At 45.7% G+C, this 26,037-nt stretch overlaps 1 protein-coding gene across 1 annotated transcript; it reads right to left on the reverse strand.

The window, feature by feature from the left end:
• Positions 1–546: 546 nt before the first annotated feature.
• Positions 547–24,178, reverse strand: wdr24 (WD repeat domain 24). Its single transcript, XM_038819776.1, is given in 13 exon segments — positions 547–2,308; positions 4,316–4,500; positions 6,974–7,311; positions 8,731–8,835; positions 9,321–9,439; positions 10,021–10,133; positions 10,991–11,660; positions 15,324–15,432; positions 15,435–15,452; positions 15,455–15,499; positions 16,773–17,609; positions 20,971–21,065; positions 23,943–24,178. Coding segments are annotated over 11 exon segments (2,352 nt in total). The 5' UTR covers positions 17,254–17,609; positions 20,971–21,065; positions 23,943–24,178; the 3' UTR covers positions 547–2,139.
• Between the last annotated feature and the right edge of the window lie 1,859 nt (positions 24,179–26,037).

Here is a 26,037-nt window from a genome sequence, read left to right on the forward strand (position 1 = left end):
TAAGAGGAGAAGGCACGAGAATGGGGATGAGAAAAATATCAGCCATGATTGAATGGCAGAGCACTCTTGAGCCGAGTGGCTGAATTCTGTTATGTTCTCATGATGATCTAAGAATGAGATCAAAATAGTCCTTAGTTAAGGGGTGATGTAGGCAATGTTATTGATACTCCATCATGGTGAGGAAAACAATTTACTTTATCTGCATCTCCAAATGTAGAATTCCACCGCCATTTTCTTCAATTAAATATTGTACTTGACTCACTGGTGTACCCAAATACACACACGCACACCTTGAAATCGTTCAAACCTCCTTAAAACCAATTTAAGTTCCAAAAATGTCACAATGTTCTTTAGTCCTCAATTAAATTAATGTAAAAGAAAATTCCATCTCCAGAAATTGCACAGAGAAGATTAAACGTGTGGATACGCAGGAGGCAACTATTACCGAACAAAATTTACAATCTGCTAGAGAGTGCAGCAAAGGGCAATCTGACAAAATAAAAATCATCTTTGTGATGGGTTGGAGAATTAATTAAATGCAATGGAGAAATTACAGCAACCACTTTATTTAAAGCATTTTTACAGCAGTATACGAAGTTACTCCTAGAAGTATTCAGAATTCAATGTAAAATAAACTCTTGTTTTAAAAGTACTCTAGTCTTAAGAAATATAACAAATATAAATGATGTTTATAATACATGTAAGGAAGACTGAAGTTCATTTTTTGTTTATGAACCTTTAGTCTGTTCCCATTTCAAACTCCATCCAATAACATGTGGATGTTAAATAAAGTCTTTATTACAATTTGTCAAAAAATGTACACCTAGCCAGGGATCAGGAGGTCTTCCTTGCATGTGGAATGTAACTCAAGTCACAGCAATAGTCTATGAAGTATTCTCAACAGAACTTGAAAATAAATCCACTGGAAAATCATCACGACATCTATGTAACAGAGGTTAGAATATTTTCTTTCTGCTAAGTATCAATATGGCCAGAAATTAGTTTCCTTTTCTAAAAGGAAAATCCATTTCTTCACAGTGCAATAGCAGATGAACAGGCATGTGATTGATATACTTTGCCTACTCTGGAAATGTAACTTAAATGAAATAAAAATTAACAGAATGAGGCATTTGGGGGTGGGCACAATGTGGCTGACCCACCCACCCACAGGATGTTGCTTTGGTTGAAGCAAGTTGTTGGAATGCTGTGAGATTCGCACGGGGAATTGTACTTTTCAGAAAATTAGCTAATGGATGTCTTATAACCGCAAGTTGTGTGTATTGCATGCCTGACCTTTGCATCGTATATTAACTGGGGGATTAGAGCATTCTTTGCTTTAGCTTTGCAAGCAGTTTAAAAATAAATTGTAGTTACCAGAATGGTGATTGATGCCCATTGCCTTACCACACAATCCACGCTGTATGCAGATCCTAAACATTTCAACCCTGAATTAATGTTCCAAATAATCCTGTCCCTTTGACCAAAGAATTCCAAAACATTAACATACTGACACACTATACAGAAGGCAGTGAATAACCCACTTCTGACTGGTAACAAAAAGGGTATTCTTTCATCAATGATACGGACTATCCAAATAGACTTACTAAAAAAGTTGTGTTCTGTTAACTAACCATGTGTACACGCATAAACATCCAGATGCTTGTGTGCGCACGCACCAGTCAGAGTGTACAGAAATGTCCTGTGATAACCTCCGACTTGGATACCAACGTTGAATCTGTTCCAGGTGCCCTCCAAAGCACCTTTCTATATTAGTTTGTTGCTTGGCGAGACACATTTCAACAACTGGAAAACATGCCAACAGTGCATGCTTTATGTAATAAGATGTCACAGCAAATCCCTTTAGGAAATTCTTTTTCTTGCCAGTACCACTTCAAGGTGGCTACGAGGAAAAATATATAATAGTCCAAAAATAACTTCACAGCTAGTTACTTTAGTTAACATTTTTTTCATGGTTCGGGTTCAGCTGGAGGTTTTCATGGTGAATGACTTGATTTTCACTGTGCCCAATTTTAGCTGATTTCTTTGTGTTCTGCAGCATTTTAAAACGATTTTGGGAAGTTACTGGAGGGTCAGCCGCTGCATAGTGGATGCCGCACTGAGTTTTTGAGCACTGCTTTCTCAGGTATATTCGCAGAGGTGGCCACAGCCAGCTGGGCAATGTGAACTAGTCTTTAGCCAGTTCATGATGTGCTCCAAGTGCCCACCATGGCTACATCCCTGACACCAAACAAACAGTCCTTTAACAACTTGGTGGCACACAGCACACATACTAGCACACTGCCGGCATCTAAAACAAACCAAAAACAGCAGGTTAGAGTAAATAATACTGGCAATTACATTAAAATATATTATTCTTCCACCAAGAATGATCCCATTCTACCACTGAAACTTTGGCAAGAAACCAGTGGGATGCCCAAAAGAGAACAGCATAAAATGCCCAAAAAGGGGCAGCACAGTGAATGGCACTACTGCCTCACGGCACCGAGGTCCGATCCCGGCTCTGGGTCACTGTCCGTGTGGAGTTTGCACATTTTCCCCGTGTTTGCGTGGGTTTCGCCCTCACAATCCAAAGATGTGCAGGGTAGGCGGATTGACCACGCTAAATTGCCCTGTAGTTGGCAAAAATGAATTGGGTACTCTAAATTTATGTTTTAATAAAATAAATGTTCCTCTAACAGCTATATTTTTCATTTTTCCAATTAAAGGGCAATTTAGCGTGGCCAATCCACCAACCCAGCACATTTTTAGTTTGTAGGGGCGAAACCCACACAAACACAGGGGATAATGTGCAAACTCCACATGGACAGTGACCCAGAGCCGGGATCGAACCTGGGATCTCGGCGCTGTGAGGCAGCAGGGCTAACCCATTGTGCCACCGTGCTGCCCTTTAGTGAATATTTCCAAGTGTATTTCTTTTACTATTTAATGGAATGTACATAACTCCACATTACAAAAGATTGATATAGAATCCCTACAGTGCAGGTCACCTGGCCCATCGAGTCTGCACCAAACCTCTGAACGAGCACCCACCCAGCACATCTTTGGAAACCAGAGCACCTGGAGGAAACCCTTGCAGCCACTGGGAGAATGTGCGCAGAGCTTGCAGTCACCCAAGGCCGGAATCGAACCTAGGTCCCTGGCATTGTGAGATAGAAGTGCTAACCACTGTACCACCCTATATGCAGCTTAAAAAAGTAAAATCCAATGCCTCTTGCTCATTCAGGCAAAGGTAATGCCATCTTAAATATATCCATACGATCTCTTGCTTGCAGAGCACACTTTCAACAAAGATAGATCTCTATCTTTAGCGCATGGAGCTAAATAGGCAATGTGTGGATCCAACTCATGATTCCATTATAATTTCAATCTGCACATATGTAGGTCATATAGTTTACGCTCAAAAAAAAAAACAACATGGAAGAAGAGGAATAATTTGCCTTTAAGGACTTTTAAAATTTTTTTTATTTTTTATTGTTTCTCACGAGGAGATTTTTTGAACAATTGCTAGTTATCCCAAAATGCAGGTCCTTGAACTGGTGAACCTTGTGATCATTATTTTCAAACTTACTGGAGCATTTCAGAGGACATTAACTTCTACACAGTGCGGGACAGGAATCACACGGACACCAGATTGTGTCGGGAATGAGCGGAGCTTTCCAATGATGATCTAGAAACCTTCTTTCTTGTCTTTTTGCTGCCACCCCATCAACTATGAACCTGAGATCAGATTACACTGCACATTCCAACTTTTCCCGGTTGACCAAAGTGAAGGGAGAGGGGATTACATCGGTGATCAGGTTTTCCCTGCAAGTGGCAAGCACAGAGTTAGCCTCTGGTATACGAAGACAATCACTAGCTGCAGACCAGCAATTGACTGCTCTGCACTATTGGTGCAACCAATCGATCAGCGAAGTCAAGACTACTTTCACCACTGCTGAAGGTGCTTTGCTCAACTTTTCTCGCATTCTCCCCATCCAGGTTCCTGATGTTTCTCAGTTTGACCCTTTAACCAAGGCTGTTCAATAAAATGTAAAGCTGCATCAATGTAGTAGAAAGAATTTGGAAAATACTCCAGGAGTAGGCCTCAAGATATGGCAGCAGGACAGGGAACAGCAAAGCTGAAGAATGGGATAAAGTAACATTGTTGGCTGAGTAACTATTCCTTTCCAGGAACTTTTCTGTACGAGTATCATTTTCAGCTTCCCCAGTATAAATTTAACCATGAAGGTTTATCCATAGAAATGGCAGAGACACTGTCTTCCCTTCAATAGCAGTTATTACAGACACAACCCACCTATCACAGATCCAGCCTTTGCTGCTCATTGGCCTCTTGCAGTTGCTGCAGTTGATGTGAAGGGTGGTTGATGCCTGGTTAAAACAATTGATGGAGCTGCATGTGCTCAACTTGATCACCTCATTGGAGACATTCCACAGTTTGAACCGCTGCAGCAGATCAATGTACGATGTGTACCAGTGTTCCTAGCGACAAAAGCAGAAAAGATTAAATTGTAAGACGGCCAATGCAATGGTCAAATATTTCCCAGAGAGGTTCAGTCAACATCTTTTTATTAAGCAAAGCATTCCAAAACACTACATATGGGAGAGCAATGACAGTTTGGAGGCAGAACCAAATACACGGTGGAAAGGATAGGCTCGAGGACTTTTAAAAATTGGTGACAAAAGATTAAGGAAGGAGTTTCAAAGGCCAATGTGGCTAAAGGGCGTCACTGACAAAGGAAGAAGAATATAACAAGGTCAGAACTGGAGCACTGGAAGAAGATTCTTACAACAATGGGTTGACAGCAAGGGTCGGCAAGGCTACAAGAGCTAGACAAGTCAAAGTAAAGGTTCTGAACTGAATACATCATAGGGTATGAAGCCCGAGGGGATAGACAATGGGTAAGATTGCAGGGTGCAAGTGACAAATTTTGGGGTAAATTAAGTTTAAGTAGGGGGAAGAGGAATTTCTTCTGAGGGTCGTTTGTCTTTGAAATTCTCTTCCTCCAGAGAAAGGTGGAGGCTGGTTCTTTAAAATATTCAAGACCGAGTTAGACAGGAAAATTAATTCAAGGGACGTGGGCTTTGCTGACTAGGTCTGCATTTATTACCCATCCCCAATCGTCCTTGAGGTGGTGGTGGTGAGCTGCCTTCTTGAACCGCTGTATTCCCTGTGGAGTAGGTGCACCCACCGTGCTGTTAGGAAATGACTTCCGGGATTTTGACCCAGTGGTAGTGAAGGGAGGGTGATATATTTCCAAATCAGGATGGTGGGACTCCCGTGTATCTGCTGCCCTTGTCCTTCTAGATGGCAGTGGTCATGGGTTTGGAAGGTTCTGCCTCAGTAGACTTGGTGAGTTCTTGTAGATGGTACACCCTGTTACTGGGTGTTAGTGGTGGAGGGAGTGAATGTTTGTGGATGGGCTGCCAATTCAGTGCGCTGCTTCGATTACGAGGAATTATTGGGGGCTGGCAAGAAAGCGGCGGATCTGATTTTGGCCTTATCGAATGGGAGAGCCAAATGTCCTATTCCTCCTTCTTGTGATCTTAAAAGTCCTTCTAAGATCCTCGTAGGACCAATGGGAGACCAAGATGGCTCATAATAAATTGCAAATTCGAGATGTTGGATATTGGTGGATTACAAAATCATGGAACGTAACCACACAGTCCTCAAATAATGTTTAAATGAGAAAGATCATCATTGATGTAATAAAATTATCCAGTGTTTGGACCCCTTTCAGAGAAAAATATCCAATATCTGAACAGTAGAAACCAATAGTTTAATAATGTACCTCTGGACTTTGACTAAATCAAGAATCCAATTGAAACATCCTCCCAATAGGTTCCTACTATTTATGTAATCATAGTCAAAGAAAGAAGAAATTTAACCTGCCTTTTTAAAAGGTCACTAGGACTTTAATTTCAGGAATTGTGATATTCTTCAGAAATCACAAAAATATCGCAACAGAGCAAACAATCACATGCAAATATTATTTTTAAGAAGCGTTAAGATGAAATTTGGTACGCAATGGAAATCGCTCCTTGAAGCAATTTTTTTTTTCTTATTTGGTAGGGACAACACAAACCGAGTTTCATTACGGTCGATGAAATGAGACAAACCTGCTCCCCGATGGCTATCACAAACCCATCAGAAATGAAGTGACTATTACAGAATCTACGGCATGGAGACAGGCCCTTTGGCCCAAACTGGTCCATGCCAACCAAAAGCCCATCTAAGCTAACTCCATTTGCCTGCATTTGGCCCATACTAAAATATTACTAAAGGCAAATCCTGTTTGACAAATTTATGAGTTTTTTTGAGGGTGGAGCAGTAGGGTAGATTTGGGAGAACCAGTAGATGTAGTATACCTGGACTTCCATAGGTGTCACACAAAGGTCAATAGGCACGATAAGGGCTCAAGGGGTTGGAGTAATATTTTAGCATGGTTAAAAAATTAGTTAACGGACAGAAAGCAGAGAGTGGGTATGAACAGACATTTTCAAATTTGCAGGGAGTGAATAGTGGAATGTCGCTATAATAACTCCGAGGAAAGCTGTCGGAAACGAAGATGGATTTATTTACATATTTACAATAGTCTGGGTAATGCAGCATCTCACGCCCAATGCAAGTATAGCTGGGAGGGCTTGTTGCACTAGGCCCCGAGTTGGGCATGCTTTTATACCTTGATCATAACCAACCCCAGGTGGTTGGCCTTCGTCCCCTACCTGGGGAGCTCATACTCACGGGTCCCAGGGAGCGATCAATGATTGTTTCCCCGTGGTACTTGTGGGGGTTATGACAGTCGCAAGGGTCAGTGCTGACTGGTGTGGACTCTATTCCCAAATAAATACAAGTTCAGTCACCACATGACTGGAGACCACTTTCCCCTCAAAATCCCTAGTTGCTTGACTTTGAAATTGGCAGAAAATACCGTTTATTTGAACATACTCTCACCTGTGTCTGTTCATCAATTTCTTTCCGTATGCGGTCCCCGAGTACAATGAGGACGGATACGGCCATCTGCACATCTCCCTGCTCTGCATAGTAATGGAGCATGTCTTTAACAAGGGAATTAAAGTAATCAGCAGGCAGGTAGGCATCGTACAGAGGTTGAGAGATCGACATGAGGGAAAAGGATTCAATTGGGGTCAAACATATAGTCTCTGCCTCATTTCCACTAACATGTGGAGATTCCACTTTGTCCTGAAGATGGTCTGGAGCAGAAGGGTTATCTATAATTTCGTGACGCAGTTGAAACGCTTCCTGAGGCAAAATGTATTCATGTTCCTCTGCTAACAAATAGGAAAGCATTAGATGTAAAGGAAGTTATTGACACTGGCTTAAAAGAAACAAGACAAATGAACATGGATCTGTTCTAGAACAGCATTTTTACATGTATAGATACACAATGGTTAATTATGTGAATCCGCACTGACTCACCGGCAACTCAGAAATATGGATGTACATTTGTTGTGATTTTATAATCATTCATTTTAACAGTCATAAAACATGTGTCCCAAATTCTGATGCCTACCAGCAGGGAACAAGAGGGTGGCAATGAGTAGGTGTAATAAGAGGTAGGGCAATTGGCCTCAGGTTAGAAAGGGGATAACTCGGAGGTTCTCATTCCTGATCACTGCACAGCAATCCTGGATGGAAGCTTCTTGTGCAAAAGGACAGAATTAGACGCAGCCGTGATACTTTCATCATTTCACAGCCTCCAAACATTCACAATATTCACTTGAGACTGAAGGCACAAGGGGGTGCTAGTGGAACCATATTTCGAGCAAGAAGTCAACACCTGCAAGAATGGACAAATGGAAATTGACAACTAAAAAGGTTTCAAGCACGTAGCAGTGATGTGTTAAGAGGGAAAGGATTTTCCAAATAGTTGTAAAAACTTGGCTGCATGCAAGTTTCGTGCATACAGGTCAAAATGATGGCCATGCTTACCCAGGCTCAGTAACTGACCTTTAGGCTATTCATTGGCATGTGGGACATGGATAGACAGCTATCATTCTGACCAGCAAACAGTATGAGCTGGAAACTTAATGCATGAATTTACATACACAACATTATTGACTTGGATAGGTCAGACACAAGAAATTTTTAATTTGTATATTCAACAAGCTTTGTATGCAAATAATTAATGCAGGGAATATGCAAAAGCATCAGAATACGCAAATTCTAGGAGTCACTGTTTCCATCGCTAATTTTAATCAGAAATTATCCAAGAGGTGGGGGCTGGGGTGCAAGTACTTCTGGGATGTAATTACACTCCTACATCAATAAAAGAAAGCACTAGGTTTGACACTGGCCAGTAATATGCTGCTGCATGTTGAGGGGGTCTCACTGGCAGAAAACAGCTCTCGACAAATCCAGCAGGTAATGCTCATTGTAACAATGGAATAAGAAAAAACACCATTTCCTGAACAGCTCTTGCAAGATTCCCACGATTAATAAAGAATTTAGCACCAATCAAGTCCAGCATCATCGTCTAGACTTAGCTACCATTAACTTTCTTCAATCACCTGAGACCATCTGATACCTGGAATGGGCCTAAGCATTGTCTGCACAGGAAAGTTACTCAATGACAGATTTCCATCCGCGCCAGAAGAGCGGTTTTGTTCACAGTGCCAACTTCTCCCAATAGGAATTGAATAAAATGCAGTGGCAAGTACTCCCAATAGGTATGTGAATAAAATGCTCACCCGGGGCATTTTCATGGTCCACCATGTAAAGGTCATCTTCATCCCCTTCCACATCCCCAAATAGGTAATCCGCAGGCACATCGCTACCTTCTGTCTCTTCGTTCTCTGTGACAGGGCAGGAGGAAAATATTAAAGTCAGTCTAGATTGTGCACTTACAGATGAGAATTTTGTTCACAATGAAATAATTTAAGCCATCACTTATACAAAAAAAAAAATCAGGCAGCACCAACACACAGAGAGAGCGCTCGCAAGAGAGAGAACTGCTTCAATTGAAAAATGACATTTTTATAGGGGAGATTGGTGGCGAAGAGAGTTATTGCCTGGAATTATTTCATCTCTCATAATAGCTTTTGTCCTTGGATAATATATAATCCACTTGTTATTTTTTATTTTTTTTTAATAATTGCTGTAAGTGTCAGAATCTTTATCACTGATAAATCATAATAAACCAAGTGGGACTAGCACTGACAGTAGTATCATTACTCATTAATAAGTTTCAGTGGATAAACTTACAGTTTACCTGGACTCCCAGTCGACATGTATGAAAACACTGATCCAGTAACATGGCAAAAATCAAATATTATTCTACCTTCGTTTGCGGTGATCAAAGGATTGGAGGAATCTAAATGATTAATCTCCTGCCGATTTTCAGCCTTCCCTCGCTCCAACCTAGTCTCATTACCAAGCGCTACAGAGAGCTCCTTAAGACTGCGAAGGAAAATAAAACATTACCTGCTATTATTAAAGGGAAAGAAACAGCATTAAAAAATCAAAATCAAGCAAAAACTACCGGGGGGGGGGGGGGGGGGGGGGTGTACTTTTGAACTTGTCAACTGTAATACATTAAAATAAAAGCCCATACCTACAGTAGATAAACCTACATATTTTCAACAGGCTAATGAGTAAAAAAAAAGATAGAAATCCAAGATAAAATGATTTACTGCTGAGGCCAACTTATAGTCATAATAATCTTTATTATTGTCACAAGTCGGCTTACGTTAACACTGCAATGAAGTTACTGTGAAAAGCCCCTAGTTGCCACATTCCGGCACCTGTTCGGGTACACGGAGAATTCAGAATGCTCAATTTACCTAACAAGCATGTCTTTCGGTCATGCCTTTCGGGGCTTGTGGGAGGAAACCGGAGCACCCGGAGGAAACCCACACAGACACGGGGAGAACGTGCAGACTCCACACAGACAGTGACTCAAGCCAGGAATCGACCTGGGACCCTGGCGCTGTGAAGCAACAGTGCTAACAATTTAAATAAATAGTCTTTGCTTTTCATACCTGTTCATAAGAGGCAAGCCCCCACTCTTGCCTATACTTTGATTCAAGTTCACAGATGAAATAGCACCTGGATTGGAGTAGACAATCCTCAGCATTGTCCATGTCTGAGCCACCTAGACACAGAACAGGAACAAGTTAAATCCCACTTGTACCACTGGTGTAGTGCATTAGGAATGCTGACAAAGTGAATCGATACAGATTCAATTCACCGGCAACTCAAAAGTTCCTCATTTCAGCCACATTATTCGAACCCAGTGTTTGTAACAGTCAGTGTAAAATCAATAACATTACATCAAGCAGGGAAAGAAAGGTCCACAGTAAAGTTATCAGCTCCATATTCACTCTGCATATCAATACAGAGCATTTTTCAACATTTGTGCCTGATGTTTATTATAAACAAACATGTAGCACAAACTGAATGCGCGATGAGGAACTTTGATAAATCATTTAAACCCTATTCCTAGGGGCAGATAATAATTCACTCACGCTTTTTCATCCATTAGTTGTCAAAGCACCACCTGGGGATGGAACACAAATCACATTCACCATTCGTGTGTCACATAGTTTGGCATCCGTCCATCAGGACCGCACCAGGGCACACCTGCTCTCCAATGGAGTGGAATTTCTGCCTCATTTATAGCAAATTACATGAATAAAACTTCTTCCCATCTCCTCTGAAAAATTAACACTTGTTTTGTGGTGCGATTTTATATGTGCCAGCAGCTCTCTGACATAATGGCCAAGGGATTATTCTGCAGGGATAACTAATGATGGGCCAGTAGGTGAAAACCACAGCTGGCTCACATGTACTTTCCAGCAAGGTCTCACTGAAATGCTGTTTACACCACTTCTCCTGGATTCCTGCTACAGTCATCGCAAGAGAACAGAGAAGACTCCATTCCCTTGCATTTCGGTCGATGGGTGGGAGGAACTATTTTTTTGCCATTTTTGACCCAAGTAATCACAGTACCTGATAACGATATAATTCTTTAGCAATTTTGGCATTATGATCACAGAGGTCAGCCAGCGATCGGCCAGTCAGAATGTACTGTTGTGCCATGTTGACAAACCAATCCATGGAGTTGGTGCCCAGTTCAGTTTCAAATACATTAAGAGCACTGGATACATTTGCAAATTGCTCTGATAAATCCGGCTTCTTGAAGAAAAAAATGGGATAACGTCTCTCCCCGCCATAGGTTTTCCGATTTGAGTCACTGCCAAACATGCTATCTTTTCCTGCAAAAGCCAAGTCTCCGAATAGCCCGTAGCACAATCCTTCAGGATTGGCACGATCGACAGGCCGGCTGGCATCTTTAAACATGTGCTGGTATAGAGTGCTGTCTTTCGATCCAGAAAGGAGGTAATAAGGATCATGAATGTGGCGCCACACAATTCCTGTGGTAACGTCCTTGTGTTCCTCAAACATTCCAAAAGGGATGTACGGGCGTCGAATGTCCCACACGTAAATGTTGTGATCTACCATCATAGAGCAAGTTGCAAGATGGTATTTCATTTCTGGTCGCCATTTCACACGTGCCACCGAGGCAATAGTCTGGACGCAATAAATCTCCTTGGTCTTGGTTGTCGAAACGTCCCATACTTTCACCATTTTATCCCGGCCTCCAGTTGCTAACCATCCTCTGGAAAACAAAACAAAACAAAATGCACGCATTATACAACATTTATTACTTACCCCTGGTGACGATTAAGATCTATATATCACTGTTCAACCTGTGAAGAAAATTATTCTACTAAGAAAAAAAGAAAATCAAAAGTACAGACCAAATTAGTTCAAGAGAAATACTGTAGTGATGTACAATCCATATGAGCAGTGTGTTACATGATCTTTTTTTATTAAGAGACATGACGTCTATGGGAATGTGAGTATATAAGGAACAAGATGGCTGGGAAACTGAATGTGGAGATGCCGGCGTTGGACTGGGGTGAGCACAGTAAGAAGTCTTACAACACCAGGTTAAAGTCCAACAGGTTTGTTTCAAACACGAGCTTTCGGAGCGCAGCTCCTTCCTCAGGTGAATGGCGAGGTATGTTCCAGAAACATGTTCCAGAACCCCCCCACCATCTGGCCTGGACTTGCAAAATCCGACCAACTGTTCTGGCTTGAGACAATTCACACCTCTTTAACCTGTGATTATCCCTCTCCCTGGATCTGTAATGATTTGATTACCTGCAAATGCTCGCATTCCAAGCATTGTCCAGCATCTCTGACTTTGTCTATATAAATGTTTCTGGAACATACCTCGCCATTCACCTGAGGAAGGAGATGCGCTCCGAAAGCTCATGTTTGAAACAAACCTGTTGGACTTTAACCTGGTGTTGTAAGACTTCTTACTGGGAAACTGAAAGCAGAGTACAAGAGCTGTGCTGGAATCTCTTTTTCAACCTGCACGAACGTTTCGCTCATAGGCACAAGAGGAACGATGCTGAAGTTTACTTGTACCACTCGGAATATTGACAAACAATTCAGGCGATTTGTGGAGGATATGGACAGGTTAGCAAATTGAACAGATAGTTGGCAGATGGAAAATAGAGAGTTGTAAAATGAACAGCGGAATATCTAGAGTTGAGGAACAAAGAAATAAAAAAAAAAGGTCAGAGTAAAACTAAATGGGATCCTAATTTTTATATTTAGGGTCACAGAGATGATGCTAAATTTGTAAAGAGAGTGTGTGCGCCACACCCTGAATGGTGCGTGTAGTTCTGAACACCCAGTTATGTAAAAGGATAAAGAGTTCAGTAACAGTTCATTAAAACTGCTATTGATCAAAATTATAAGGAAGGGCTCGAAAGATTGGTGCTGTTTTCCCCTGTACACAAAAAGCAGAAGTGCTCAAAATCATAAAAGATTTTGAGAGGATGGTTGGTAAACGTTTGTTTCCACTGCTCGGAAATATCAGTAACCAGGAGCATAATTCACACACAGTTTATAACATGGAATGCCTTACCACCATGGTTACAGAAGCAGAGAATAATCATCATTTTAAAAGGAGTTGGATGTGTTTTTGAGATAAATATAAAAGCATAAGGGAAATAAGGATTAGAATAGTCGCTCCGGCTAAAGAACAGATACCAGTATTAACAAAATACGAAAAGTATTCCATATCAGACGAACTGCAGTCCTCCACCACCTTCTCAAGGACAATTAGGGATGGGCAACAAATGCTGCCTGAGCCAGCAAAGCTCACATCCCGTAAAAATAATTTTTTAAAAACTTTTCTTTGCACCTAATTTGACTAATACTATGATGCAATTTTTTCCAATCAGTTTTTGGCATTTATCTTGAGCTTTCTAAAACAAAGTCAAAAAAACAACTTGTACCACTTTTGTGGCGTAAATGTAACTTGCCGCTTGTCAGCCCAAGCCTGGATATTGTCCAGGTCTTTCTGCATTTGGACATGGACTGCTTCAGAGTCTGAGGAGTTGTGAATAATGCTGAACGGCACAACCCCACATCCGACCTTACGTTGGAACGAAGGTCATTGATGATGCAGCTGAAGATGGTTGGGCAGAGGACACTACCCTGAGGAACTCCTGCAGTGATGTCCCGCGACCAAGATGATTGACCTTCAACCATCTTCCTTTGTGCCGGGTATGACTCCAACCAGCAGAGTTTTCCCTCTGAATCCCATTGACCCCAGTATAGCTAGGGCTCCTTGATGCCATACTTGGTCAAATGCTGCCTTGATGTCAAAAGCAGTCACTCTCACCTCTGGAGTTCAGCTGTTTTGTCCATGTTTGAACCAAGGTTGAGGAGGAGGTCAGGAGCAGAGTGATCCTGGCAGAACCCAAGCTGAATGTCAGTGATCAGGTTACATGTCGCTTGATAGCACTGTTGATAAGCTCTTCTATCACTTTACTAATAATTGAGAGTAGACTGATGGGGCAGTAATTGGCCAGGTTGGATTTGTCCTGCTTTTTGTGTACAGGACATAGTACACAAGTCAACCACATTGATGTGGAGCTGGAGTCACATGTAGGCCAGACCAGGTGAGGACGGCAGATTTCCTTCCCTAAAGGGCATTAGTGAATCAATGGTCTTTACAACAATTGAGAATGGTTTCATGGTCATCGTTAAGAGTTTTATTTCCAGGCATTTATTGGATTTGATTTTCACAATCTACGTGTCGGGATTAGTGCAGTGACAACACCACTATGCCGCCATCTTCCCTAAAATGCAAATTGCAATCAGTCTGAGCCTTAATTATTATGCACTGGGTTACAGGGATAGGATGGGGGAATGGGCCTAGGCGGGACGCTCTTTCGGAGGGTCGGTGCAGACTCGATGGCCTGAACGGCCTCCTTCTGCACTGTAGGAATTCAACTAACATATTTCATGTAGGAGATGTTCATTAACATCTAATCCAGATCATCTGAAGGACACCACTTTGATTTCAGTGGATCCTCTGCAGTCTGTGAGCACACCTTTAAAAGAAGCTGTGCATTATAAGTTGGCACAGGGTGTTGAAGCTCTAATATGCTGCCACCTGACAGACACTGTCACAGTGTTGCAGTTAAGTATCATCAAATTTCTACCCCTTGTGCCTATTTATTCCATTTGTTACCCCCCAGCCCTCTTCAACCTTTCCTCCTCTCTGGGACTTCTGCGTTTTGTCAATAGCTGCAAATTGCTACAAGACCCGCACTGAAGTGGCCTGTGTGCCAATTTCCCTATTGTCTCTTTCTTAATGCAGCTGCTTCTCACCTTCCCATCAGGTCCTAACTGATTATACAGACGGAAGCTGGGTATGGAGCTGTTGCCTGTGATTCCCCATATGGTGAGAGCCCAATCTCAATTGTACAATAAACAGGCGTTGAGAACAGGTTGGGCAACTTTCCACAGAAAGCAACCAAGAATGAAGGCAGGAAACAATTGGACACACTACAGTGCGCCTGCAGTAGCCTTGTCAAAGGTTGGAGGGGCTGTCTGGCCACCAACTTAGCCAAGGTAGAGCACCACATAAGGCAGCAGGAAACAGTGACAAAACACAAAATTATTGTTCTTCAGGACAGTTCCAACAACTTCGAGAGATACCTTTATGGTTTTATTTATTTGATGCAAATCACAGTTAATGGGAAAATATTCCACAATTAGCTGGCAACTATCAAAAATAAAATGTATTGTTTAATATTGCACCTTTTGTAGACTTTTGACAATTAATTCCCATTTTTGTCCGATGCAAAAAACGATAGTTAGTTTGGCAAAAGAAGAAAGGAAATATCATCAGTCTTATCAGGACTCTAAATGTAATTACTGAAGGTTGCAAGAGCCTCACTGTACTCACTTATCATCTGGGTGCCAATCACAGCAGAAGACAGGTCCGTTATGCGCTGTAAACATGCGGTCATATCTATCTGGCCGTCTCATGTCCCAGAGCTGAACATTACCATTTCAAATGAAGCAGCAAATGTGAATAGTCTCTTACACTGAACTGGACATCCCGGACACTTTCTGACTGACCTACAGAAGATAAAGTTCCACTTATAAGATTACCAAAATAGGTTCAATTGTTATGGCAGTTAACATCTGGCAGGAGTTAACACTTCTGTGTAAGACATCTAAGTATCCTGCATTGCATAAATGTCAATAGCGGGGTGGCACGGTGGCTAGCTCTGCTGCCTCGCAGCGTTGAGGACCCGGGTTCGATCCCGGCCCACTGCTAATGTGAAGTTTGCACCTTCTCCCAATGTTTGCGTGGGTCTCACCCTCACAACCCAAAGATGTGCAACGTAGGTGGATTGGCCATGGTAAATTGCCCCTTACTGGAAAAAAAAGAATTGGGTACTCTAAAAATAAATAAAAGTCAATAGTTCCTACTGCTTATGGAGGCATGGCCCAGAGCTACCTATAATGAAGTATTAATCTTAGTTCAGAATCATCACGAGGACAGCTAATTAGTGCAAGATGTGGAAAGTATCAATTTAATGCCTTTTAGAATGGGTTAAAGCTCATTGTTGGGAGCAGTGTTAGGGGTTGGGGGCATCTAATCCACAGAGCAGTTTGTAATGCTACACTTAACAGAAACCAACCGCTCGCTATCAAACAACTATCGTGACATCCAAAGTCACAATTTCCTCTTGCAACAGTAGAACAAATCCAAACTAACAAGAAATAAATAAGGACTGATATCAGGGGCTCTCCATGCAAAAGCAATCAATGCACGGAGTGGAATTCTGGATGGAACACGGAAGTGTTTTTGAATGGATAGACATGACGCTTTGAATCAGCGTTTTCACACATAATTAGCTCATAAGCAATTGGTTACTATAAATGGTTTTAATTAAACAGAGCAATAGTAACCTTTTCTAAAACAAATCAAAGGCACTCCCCACAGGATGGTGGCTGCCTCAAGCAGCGGGAACTCGGGCCTTAATGTTAGCGCTTCACCATCAAACAACTCATACTGTTCTTCACCATTTAAATGGTGAAGCAAGTAGTATTCAAACAGGGATTGGGGCAACTTTCTTCAGCAATATTATTTCCGAGAGATACGCCATTTAAGTAAACTTTGGGGAAACTTTTAACTAGTTAACCATTACTGCTAATGTTTTTAAAGCTCATTAACAGGCAGGATAATTCACTTTTAAATATTTTCATTTAGTGGAAAGTTTTCCAAAAAAATGAGTAACTGAGCAACTAAAATGTTTTTATGAATTGCTAACAAAGGAAGGCTGTTTCCTAAACAAACTGACCACTTTGACTTCATAGAAACATAGATAACTATATATTTTACCAGAGAAGGTGCTCACAGATTCTCTCTTCCGGAGGTCGAAGCACTTCATGTAGCCATCCTGGGAGCCACTTAGCAGCATGTGCACCTCATTGGGATGGAAGCACACCTTATTGACTGTGCGTTTGTGCTCAGTGAAAAGCTGATCCTGTTTGTTGCGAGATTGTTTGCCCAGATTCCACGTCACCACAGCTCCATTTGTGGCTGCTGTTGCCAGCAGGTTATCATCCATCTGGTGCCACACCACGTCTGCACAGCTGAAGTTCAGAGAAAGCTTACGCCCAACCCGCAGGTTTGCCTTCTCCACAAACTGTTCTTCCTCTATGGAGTAGATTTTAAATATGTTGCGACCAGCCACTACCACCTGGGCAGCATCCCTACATACGCTAATGGCATTGGCAGGCGCGTCAAGGTGGTAGAACATAGTTCTCCCTGTGATACTTGTGCCACTGAGGGCTGTGGTCACACGCGCCATCTTCTCCATTGCAAACACAAGGAATTTCTGACAATGTTGCCAGTTAGGAAATGAGAGCTGCCGTTACTACGTCAGTCTTGCCAATCTAAAAAGAACACAGTAGCTTCACGTTTTAATTTGTCTCCAATTGATCCTACTAACAAGTCAGCTTATCTGCTAACATATATCAGTGCAGATCCTGACACATCTTGAAGAATGTGAATTGGCATTGTTCTAGCGATACGAACAGTTAAATTGGATTGTACTCCTTAAATTTAAGGCATTTCATTCAAATACAAGTCTTTGGTCCGCGACCGTGAAATGAGTGACAGTTCCAGAGTCGAGGATTGTTACAACCCAAAACGCACATCAGTTTGTTTAAAAACCTGAAATTAAAGGGGACAAAAATTAAGATTTAATCATCAATTAGTGTATCCATTTGGAAATAAAAAGAACGTGAGCACTTTATCACCCAAAGACATACTGCAGCCCTCTAAACGTTCGTGGGTGGGTAGAGATTCCCAGATAATATTGGGCAGGATTTTCCAGCTCGCCGCAGCGTACGTTGCAGCAGAGGTGACAGGGCATTGGCCACCAGCAGGAGCGCCCCGTCCCGTCAATGGCTACTGTGTTTTGTGTCGCTCGCTCGTCCTGCCGCTGGGGAACCCGCCATGGGGGGAGTCAGGAGATCCTGCCCAATGTCACAAGGCTATATCATGTTTTCGCTGTCACTTCGCTTAATTTCGAAAGTAAGATTTTAAATCTTCTTTAGATGCATGTATAATCTCCTTTTCGCACCATGTAGTGCAAAATCTTTATTGTAGCAATTGACAATTGGCTGGAAGGGCAGCCATACAGAAAAAGCAAAGATCTGTACAAATTTACAACTCTCAACACGATTTAGCTCGACACGACTGCAGTTTCCTTTAAAGGCAGCAGCAATCCTGCTGCACATTATTTTAACACGTGTCGTTAGCCACATTATATTCAGGATTGAAAAAGCAGGTTCACGCTCAGACAATGTAACTAGTTATTCAAAGAGCAGCACTCATTACTACATAAGAGGGGATTAACGAGGAAAAGAGCAGAACAAATAGTATTCTGTCTGTAACACGATGGACTACACTTCAAATACTTGTGGAATCACTTTTCAAGAACCACTAAATGAACTAAACAGATGCACCGATCAGACATTTGATTAACTGATGAATGGGAGATAATTCTGCGGCATTGACGTTGACCAGAATGAAATCAGGCAGAGCAAGTCTGAACTTACACAGAACAACCAAGCTAAGAGATTTAGCAAGATGATAACATTTGCAAACTTTGTCCGATCCCTAATCTGGCACAGTACTAATTTCAAGGAGCTAATTTTCCCCAATATAAATCTAAATATACTATTTTTACTTCAAGAATACATTCCAAACCCTATTTTTTGGCTTTTATTTTGTTCAGTTAGTACCTAAAGCGGGGTTAAAATAACAGCTACTAATCGTCAGTTTCACCTGCTGGAAGCAGCATTTAAACCTTCCTGATTCAAACTTCAACATTTACCAGACGGGTCAGCTTTGGGGCTGCTAACACTCTGGCAAAAATCAGCCAATTCACAATCAAACAACCCTTTTCCGATCAACAGAAACATCTTGGAACAAAAATGGTTACACAATGTACGCTTGCAGCTCATGCTTCCTCCCATAGGACTGGGACATGTCAGAGATCAAGTAATTGTGGAAATCCTGTGATAAGTTCAACACAGAAATAAACAGAAAATATGCAAGCTCGATGAAAGAAGCTAAAAGACATAGAAAGCGGGAGATATTTATACTATGGGGTGAGGAAATGAAAGATGAGTCATCGCCACAGAAATCAAGGGAAAACAGTGCTAATAGCAGTCCCCCAGAGAGAATAAAAATGGTGGAAAGCCAAACAGCAGAGAAACTAATATCAGAGGGTAAGCCACAACAAATGTAGGGGGGGGGGGGGGGGGGGGGGGGGGGGGGGGGGGGGCAGGGAAGCAAGGGGAGAAAAGGTAAGAGAGGGGGGAGGAAAATATATATATATAGTATATATATATATAAAAAGACAAGAAAGAAATATAATGTAAAGACAGTTAAAATGAAATGGAATGAAACAAAGGGTCGAGATGGGGTAGAGCTAATCAATCTGAAGTTGTGAATTCAATGTTGAGACAGAAGGCTGTAGCGTGCCTAACCAGAAGATGAGATGCTTTGACAAAGGGTCATCTGGACTCAAACATTCGCTCTTTTCTCTACTTACAGATGTTGCCAGACCTGCTGAGATTTTCCAACATTTTCTCTTTTGGTTTGCGTTACAATTATGAGGTTTATAAATACGTATGTTTTGGGACTATATTTAATTTACGTGAAATGAGGGATGCACATGACTGTTCGTAAGTCTGCTTGACAACACGCCTTGGCGAGGGAAGCTGTTACAGATTCAAGGAAGGCCCAGATTGTTTGTTGGGAAGAAGGCGCAAGGTGTTCACACGTGAAACAATGGCAACAGCATCGGTGTTGGATTGGTATTCTCCCAAGTCCCAGCAAGGTGTTAAGGATGCCGGTTGTGAACTATTAAAGTATTAGCTATACTTTAAATTGTCCATTTAATTCCAAGATAGAATAGAACTAGGGTCTAAAGAATAGCTAATCTTTCTGGATACAAGGCCCACGTGATTCATGTTGCCCTGGAGATGGGCTCGGAGAATTAAAGGGTTTCGAAGAGATCCCAGAAATTCACAAACAAGTTAGTCTGCTAGGATCCAGGAGTGGGGACAGCGAGGCAGGAAGTCTCTCCACTTCAATGCATAGGAATGCAGGTGAAAACCTGCGTTCCAATTAAAATAACAAAATTCATGAGGATTTGAAACAAGGTGGAAGTTTCACCTAGCTTGCACCAGAGTCGAATTGCAAGGAAAAACCCACCACGAAGACAGTTCTGAGATTAAATCTACCAGGCTGGGAAAGAAAGGAGGAGAAGTAAATACCTGGAGCTAGAATTCCTTTGAATTTCTGAGAAGAATCAAATCACTACTGACTTGAAGTTTAAAGCATGATTTGTATAAAAAATAGTGTTTAGTGAATAGAGCTCTTAATCAGTTTGTTACAGTAAAAGTCTTAAAATCTTGCTGTGTCATCCTTTCAACTATTAACTGGAAGTTCAATCTCTTTTTTAAAGTTCCACAGGGATGAAACATGCAGGGCGCCAAACAGAAGACAAACAAAAATTCTGGGAAAAACTAACTTTGCTTTGACACCTCTACAGTGGAAGGTGGGATTAGTTAACTTGAGGACAAACAACCTTGAATACTTTTATTAGATTTGTGTTCCTTTAAAATATTTCAAGAAAAATGGAGCTAGAAATATTTATTAATCATGTTTCCAAAGCATAGCCAAGATTAATTATTTAATCGTACAAAACATAACGGGTGAGATATAGAATCCATAGAAACCCGACAGTGCAGAAGGTCATCTGGCCCATTGGAGACTGCACCAACCAACTGAAAAACCACCCTAAGGTCCATGTCACCGCCCTAACCCCATAACCCCATCTAACCTACACATCTTGAGACTATGGAGCAATTTAACATGGCCAATCCATTTAATAGAGACTGTGGGAGGAAACCAGCGCACCTGGAGGAAACCGAAATGGGAGCACACAGATCAAAAACGAGAGCATGGATTTAAAATAATTGACAAAGAAACAAAAGCACACGAGGAAAATCTTCACCAAACCGTAAGCAGATACAGTCTAGAATACTCCGCATAAGAATCTGGTGGAGGGGCATTCAATCGAAGCATTCATGAAGGGAATTAGACCGATATCTGAAAAGGAAGAATGTGCAGCGATTATATGGAGAAGGCGGGAACTGGCAAAGTGAATCGCTCATTCAGCAGCACAGTGGTTAGCAGGGACCCAGGTCGACTGGGATCTTGGGTGACTCTCTGTATTGAGTCTACACATGCTCCCAGTATCTGTGTCGGTTGGGCATCACAGTGGTGCAGTGGTAGCACTGCTGCCTCATTGCTGAGACCTGGTTCAATGGACCGAACGGCCTCCTGTACGGTAGGGATCCCGTGGTACGGTACGGTAGGGATCCCCCCTCCCCCAACCCCTGGGCCTCTCTCCCCCCTCCCCGGGTCTCTCTCTCCTCCCTCCCCGGGTCTCTCTCTCCTCCCCCCCCCCCCCAGGCCTCACTCTCCCCCCCCTCAACCCCAGGGCCACTCTCTGCCCCCCCCCAACCCCAGGGCCACACTCTGCCCCCGCCCAACCCCAGGGCCACACTCTGCCCCCGCCCAACCCCAGGGCCACTCTCTGCCCCACCCAAGCCCAGGGCCCCTCTCTCCCCCCCCCCCCAGGGCCTCTCTCTGCCCCACCCTCTGCCCCCTCCCCCCCCCCCCCCCCCCAGGGCCTCTCTCTGCCCCCCCCCCCCCCCAGGGCCTCTCTCTGACCCCCCCAACCCCCACGCCTCTCTCTCCTCCCCCCCCCCCCGGGCCTCACTCGTCCCCCCACTCAACCCCAGGGCCACTCTCTGCACTCCCCCCCTCAACCCCAGGGGCCCTCTCTGCCCCCCCCCCCCACCCCCAGGCCCACCCTCTGCCCCCCCCCAACCCCAGGGCCACACTCTGCCCCCCCCCAACCCCAGGGCCACTCTCTGCCCCACCCCCCAAGCCCAGGGCCCCTCTCTCTCCCCCACCCCCAACCCCAGGGCCTCTCTCTGGGCCTCTCTCTGCCCCTCCCCCCCCCCCCCCCCCCGGGCCTCTCTCTGACCCCCCCAACCCCCACGCCTCTCTCCCCCCCCCCCCAACCCCCCGGTCGCTCTCCCCCCCCCAACCCTCACTCTGCTCCCCCCCCCCCCCTCAACCCCAGGGCCTCTCTCTCCTTCCCCCCCCCCCAACCCCAGGGCCTCTCTCTTCCCCCCCCCCAACCCCAGGGCCTCTCGCTCGCCCGCCCCCCCCAACCCCAGGGCCTCTCTCTCCCCCCCCCCCCAACCCCAGGGCCCTCTCTGCTGCCCCCCCCACCAACCCCAGGGCCTCTCTCTGCTGCCCCCCCCCCCAGGGCCTCTCTCTGCATGCCACCCCCCCCCCCAGGGCCTCTCTCTGCTGCGCAAACCCCCCCCCCAGGGCCTCTCTCTGCTGCCCCCCCCCTCCGGGGCCTCTCTCTGCCGCCCCCCCCCCCTCCAGGGCCTCTCATCTCCCCGCCCCCCCCCCATCCAGGGCCTCTCGCTCTCCCCCCCCCCCCCCCCCTCCAGGGCCTCTCGCTCTCCCCCCCCCCCCTCCAGGGCCCTCTCTCTCCCCCCCCCCCCCTCCAGGGCCTCTCGCTCTCCCCCTCCCACAGGGCCTCTCTCCCTCCCCCCCCCCCCTCCAGGGCCTCATCTCTCTCGCCCCCCCCCCCCCCTCCAGGGCCTCTCTCTGCCGCCCCGCCCCCCTCCAGGGCCTTCTCCCCCCTAAGCCCCCCAAACCCCAGGCCTCTCTCTCTGCCCCAAGAATCCCAGGGCCTCTCTCTGCCGACCCACCCCCCCTCCAGGGCCTCTCTCTGGCCCCCCCAGCCCTCTGCCCCCCCGCCCCAGGGCCCTCTCTCTGCCGCCCCCCCCGCCCAGGGCCTCTCTCTCTGCCGCCCCCCCCCCCCCCAGGGCCTCTCTCTCCCCCCCCCCCCCCCCCAGGGCCTCTCTCTGCAGCCCCCCCCCCCCAGGGCCTCTCTCTGCCGCCCCCCCCCCCCTCCAGGGCCTCTCTCTGCCGCCCCCCCCCACCCAGGGCCCTATCTCTGCCGCCCCCCCCAGGGCCATCTCTCTGCCGGCCCCCACCCCCAGGGCCTCGGTCTCTGCCGCCCCCCCCCCAGGGCCTCTCTCTGCCGCCCACCCCCCCCCCCCAACCCCAGGGCCTCTCTCTGCTGCCCCCCCCCCCCACCCCACCCCAGGGCCTCTCTCTGCCGCCCCCCCCCCAGGGCCTCTCTCTGCCGCCCCCCCCCCAGGGCCTCTCTCTGCCGCCGCCCCCCCCCAGGGCCTCTCTCTGCCCCCCCCCCAGGGCCTCTTCTCTGCCGCCCCCCCCCCAGGGCCTCTCTCTGCCGCCCCCCCCCCAGGGCCTCTCTCTGCCGCCCCCCCCCCCCCAACCCCCAGGGCCCTCTCTCTGCTCCCCCCCCCCCCCACCCCAGGGCCTCTCTCTGCCGTCCCCCGCCCCCACCACAGGGCCTCTCTCTGCCGCCCCCCCCCAACCCCAGGGTCTCTCTCTGCCGCCCCCCCCAACCCCAGGGTCTCTCTCTGCCGCCCCCCAAACCCCAAGGCAGACTCTCCCCTCCTACCCCAGGCAGGTTAGAGCCGGTTTGCTGATGGACAACCCGCTGCGTGTCCTTTTGGACTTGGATGGGTCATTACAGCATCACGAGGCTCAGAGCTGGCAACGGCAGCAGCCTCTGCCCCCCCCCCCCTAAGGAACAGAAGCCTCTGCCCCCAAGGAAAGGCAGCCTCTGCCCGATCCCCGCAGCGCCCGCACGGCAGGGAGCAGCCCGGGGGGGGGGGGGGGGGGGAGGTTAACTTTTCTCTTCTCTCTCCGCTGACTGCGTTATTACCGGACGGGGGGGGGATCTGCCGCCCCCGCGGCTCGGAGACTGTCTCTCACCCCGCTTCACCCACTACACTCTTTACCCGGGAAAAGTTCCCCCTCCGCCCGCAGACACACAAACTCCGCCAACAAAAACCACCTCACCTTCTCCTGGCCGCCATGCACCGGAAGCCGTCGCCTTATCGATTCCGCCGCTTCTTTCGCCCCTCACATCCCCGGTCGCTGCACAAACGTTCCGCCCTGAGGCTAGGCCTTCCCCAACCGAACCCGCCGGTGAAAAACCCCGTGTGCCGCCGGCCCGCCCTTCTTTCACCGAGAATCTAACCGCGAAAACCCCGGGCCGAGAATCAGAGTGGTGTTTATTTTTAAATCTCCGCACCCGGCGGGAAATACGTTCCGGCTTTAACTGGAAACTACAACTCCCGTGATGCCCGGCGACATGCTGCCACGTGATATAAACAAGGGTCACGTGAGAGGCTCCCGCGCCCCTGCTTCCGTATCTATGGGAACGGCGCAGCCAACCCGCGCCCAGCACGGGGCTCAGCCCGGTGGGTGGGAGGGGCAGTGACGTCGTCATTGGGCGGGGCGGGGGGGTGGGTGGGAGGAGCAGTGACGTCGTCATTGGGCGGGGCGGGGTGGGCATGCCTTAAAGCTGCAGCTGGTTCCAGGGATTTTGGCTGCTGGGCCCACAGTGGAAATGACCACATCGACCTGGGCACTGACATTGTCATAAACCCCCTTCCAAGGACCATGGGGAAACTATCATTGATCTCCCTGTGGGACTTGTGGAGTCGGAGAGGACAACCTCCTGCGGCCAGTGGCGGACTGGGTCTAAAAATATTGGTTGCCAGGAGACAAAGGGGGCCCACCCACAACTACAATGCTATCATTTAATTTTCATAATGAATAAATAAAATTTTCAAAAAATACATATGGAAAAAAGTGTACAATTAAAATTTTTCTGGAAAAAATGTGTATTTCTTAGTAATTACAGTGTACATGCACTGTACATATTACTGGCAGTAGATACCAAATGTAAACACAATGTTATAATTGAATTTTTAATTTAAAATTTTTTTTTAAGTAATTGGTTGATATTTTTAAATAGTTTACTGCACAATTTACACATTAACAGATAGTTCAAAAGCACAATAGAGCATTGCATGCAGTCCACTATATTAAGAGCAATCGTTTGTGTTCGCTAGATGATTGTGCGAATCTGCCAATAATTGCTTCTGCATCCAATTCATCTAACAATTCCTTTTCAATGGATAGTAACATGTATGATTCCAAATTCTCCTCAGACAGCGAATTTCTTAACCTTGTCTTTGTGGGTTTCCTCCGGGTGCTCCGGTTTCCTCCCACAGTCCAAAGGCGTGCAGGTTAGATGGATTGGCCATGCTAAATCGCCCTTAGTGTCCAAAAAAGGATAGGAGGGGTTATTGGGTTATGGGGATAGGGTGGATGTGAGGGCTTAAGTGAGTCGGTGCAGACTCGCTAGGCCGAATGGCCTCCTTCTGCACTCTATGTTCTATGTTATGTTCCTGTGTTCTGAGGGATTGTGCCTTATTTTGACTAATCTGCGTCCCTTAATTTAGAGATGTCTTTTGGTCTGTACGGTCTAGGACAGCCCATGGGAGAGGGAGCCTGGGACCAAAGAGAAAATGCTGGAAAACCTCAGAAGGTTTGGCAGCATCTGTACGGAGAGAAAAGAACTAACGTTTCGAGTCTAGATGACCCTTTGTCAAAGCTCTGAGTTTGATCACAGAATGGTTACAGTGCAGAAGGAGGCCATTCAGCCCACCCTGTCTACACCAGGCCACTGAATGAACACTATGACACAATGCAATTTCCCTGTTCGCATAACTCTGCACATTGTTTCTATTGAAATAATCATCTAATTCTCTTTTAAATGCCTCGATTGGACATGCCTTCTCCACACTTCCAGGCGGTGCAATCCAGTCCTGAACCACTTGCAGTGAGAAAAAAAGTTTTTGCTTCGTTGGCATATCATTAAATCGGTGCCTTCTCATTTGCTATCCTTTCATGAGCGGGAACAGTTTCTCCTTGTCTAATCTGTCCAGCCCCCTCATGAGTATGAACACCTCCATAAAGACCAGTGTTCGATTCTGACTTCGGGTGATAGTCTTGTGTGGATTCTGCATGTTCTCCCCGTGTCTGCGTAGTTTTCCTCTGGGTGCTCCCGTTTCCTCCCACAGTCCAAAGATGTGCCGGTTAG

The sequence above is a fragment of the Scyliorhinus canicula genome, chromosome 15, assembly GCF_902713615.1.
Source record: "Scyliorhinus canicula chromosome 15, sScyCan1.1, whole genome shotgun sequence".
In the NCBI taxonomy this organism is placed as follows: Eukaryota; Metazoa; Chordata; class Chondrichthyes; order Carcharhiniformes; family Scyliorhinidae; genus Scyliorhinus; species Scyliorhinus canicula.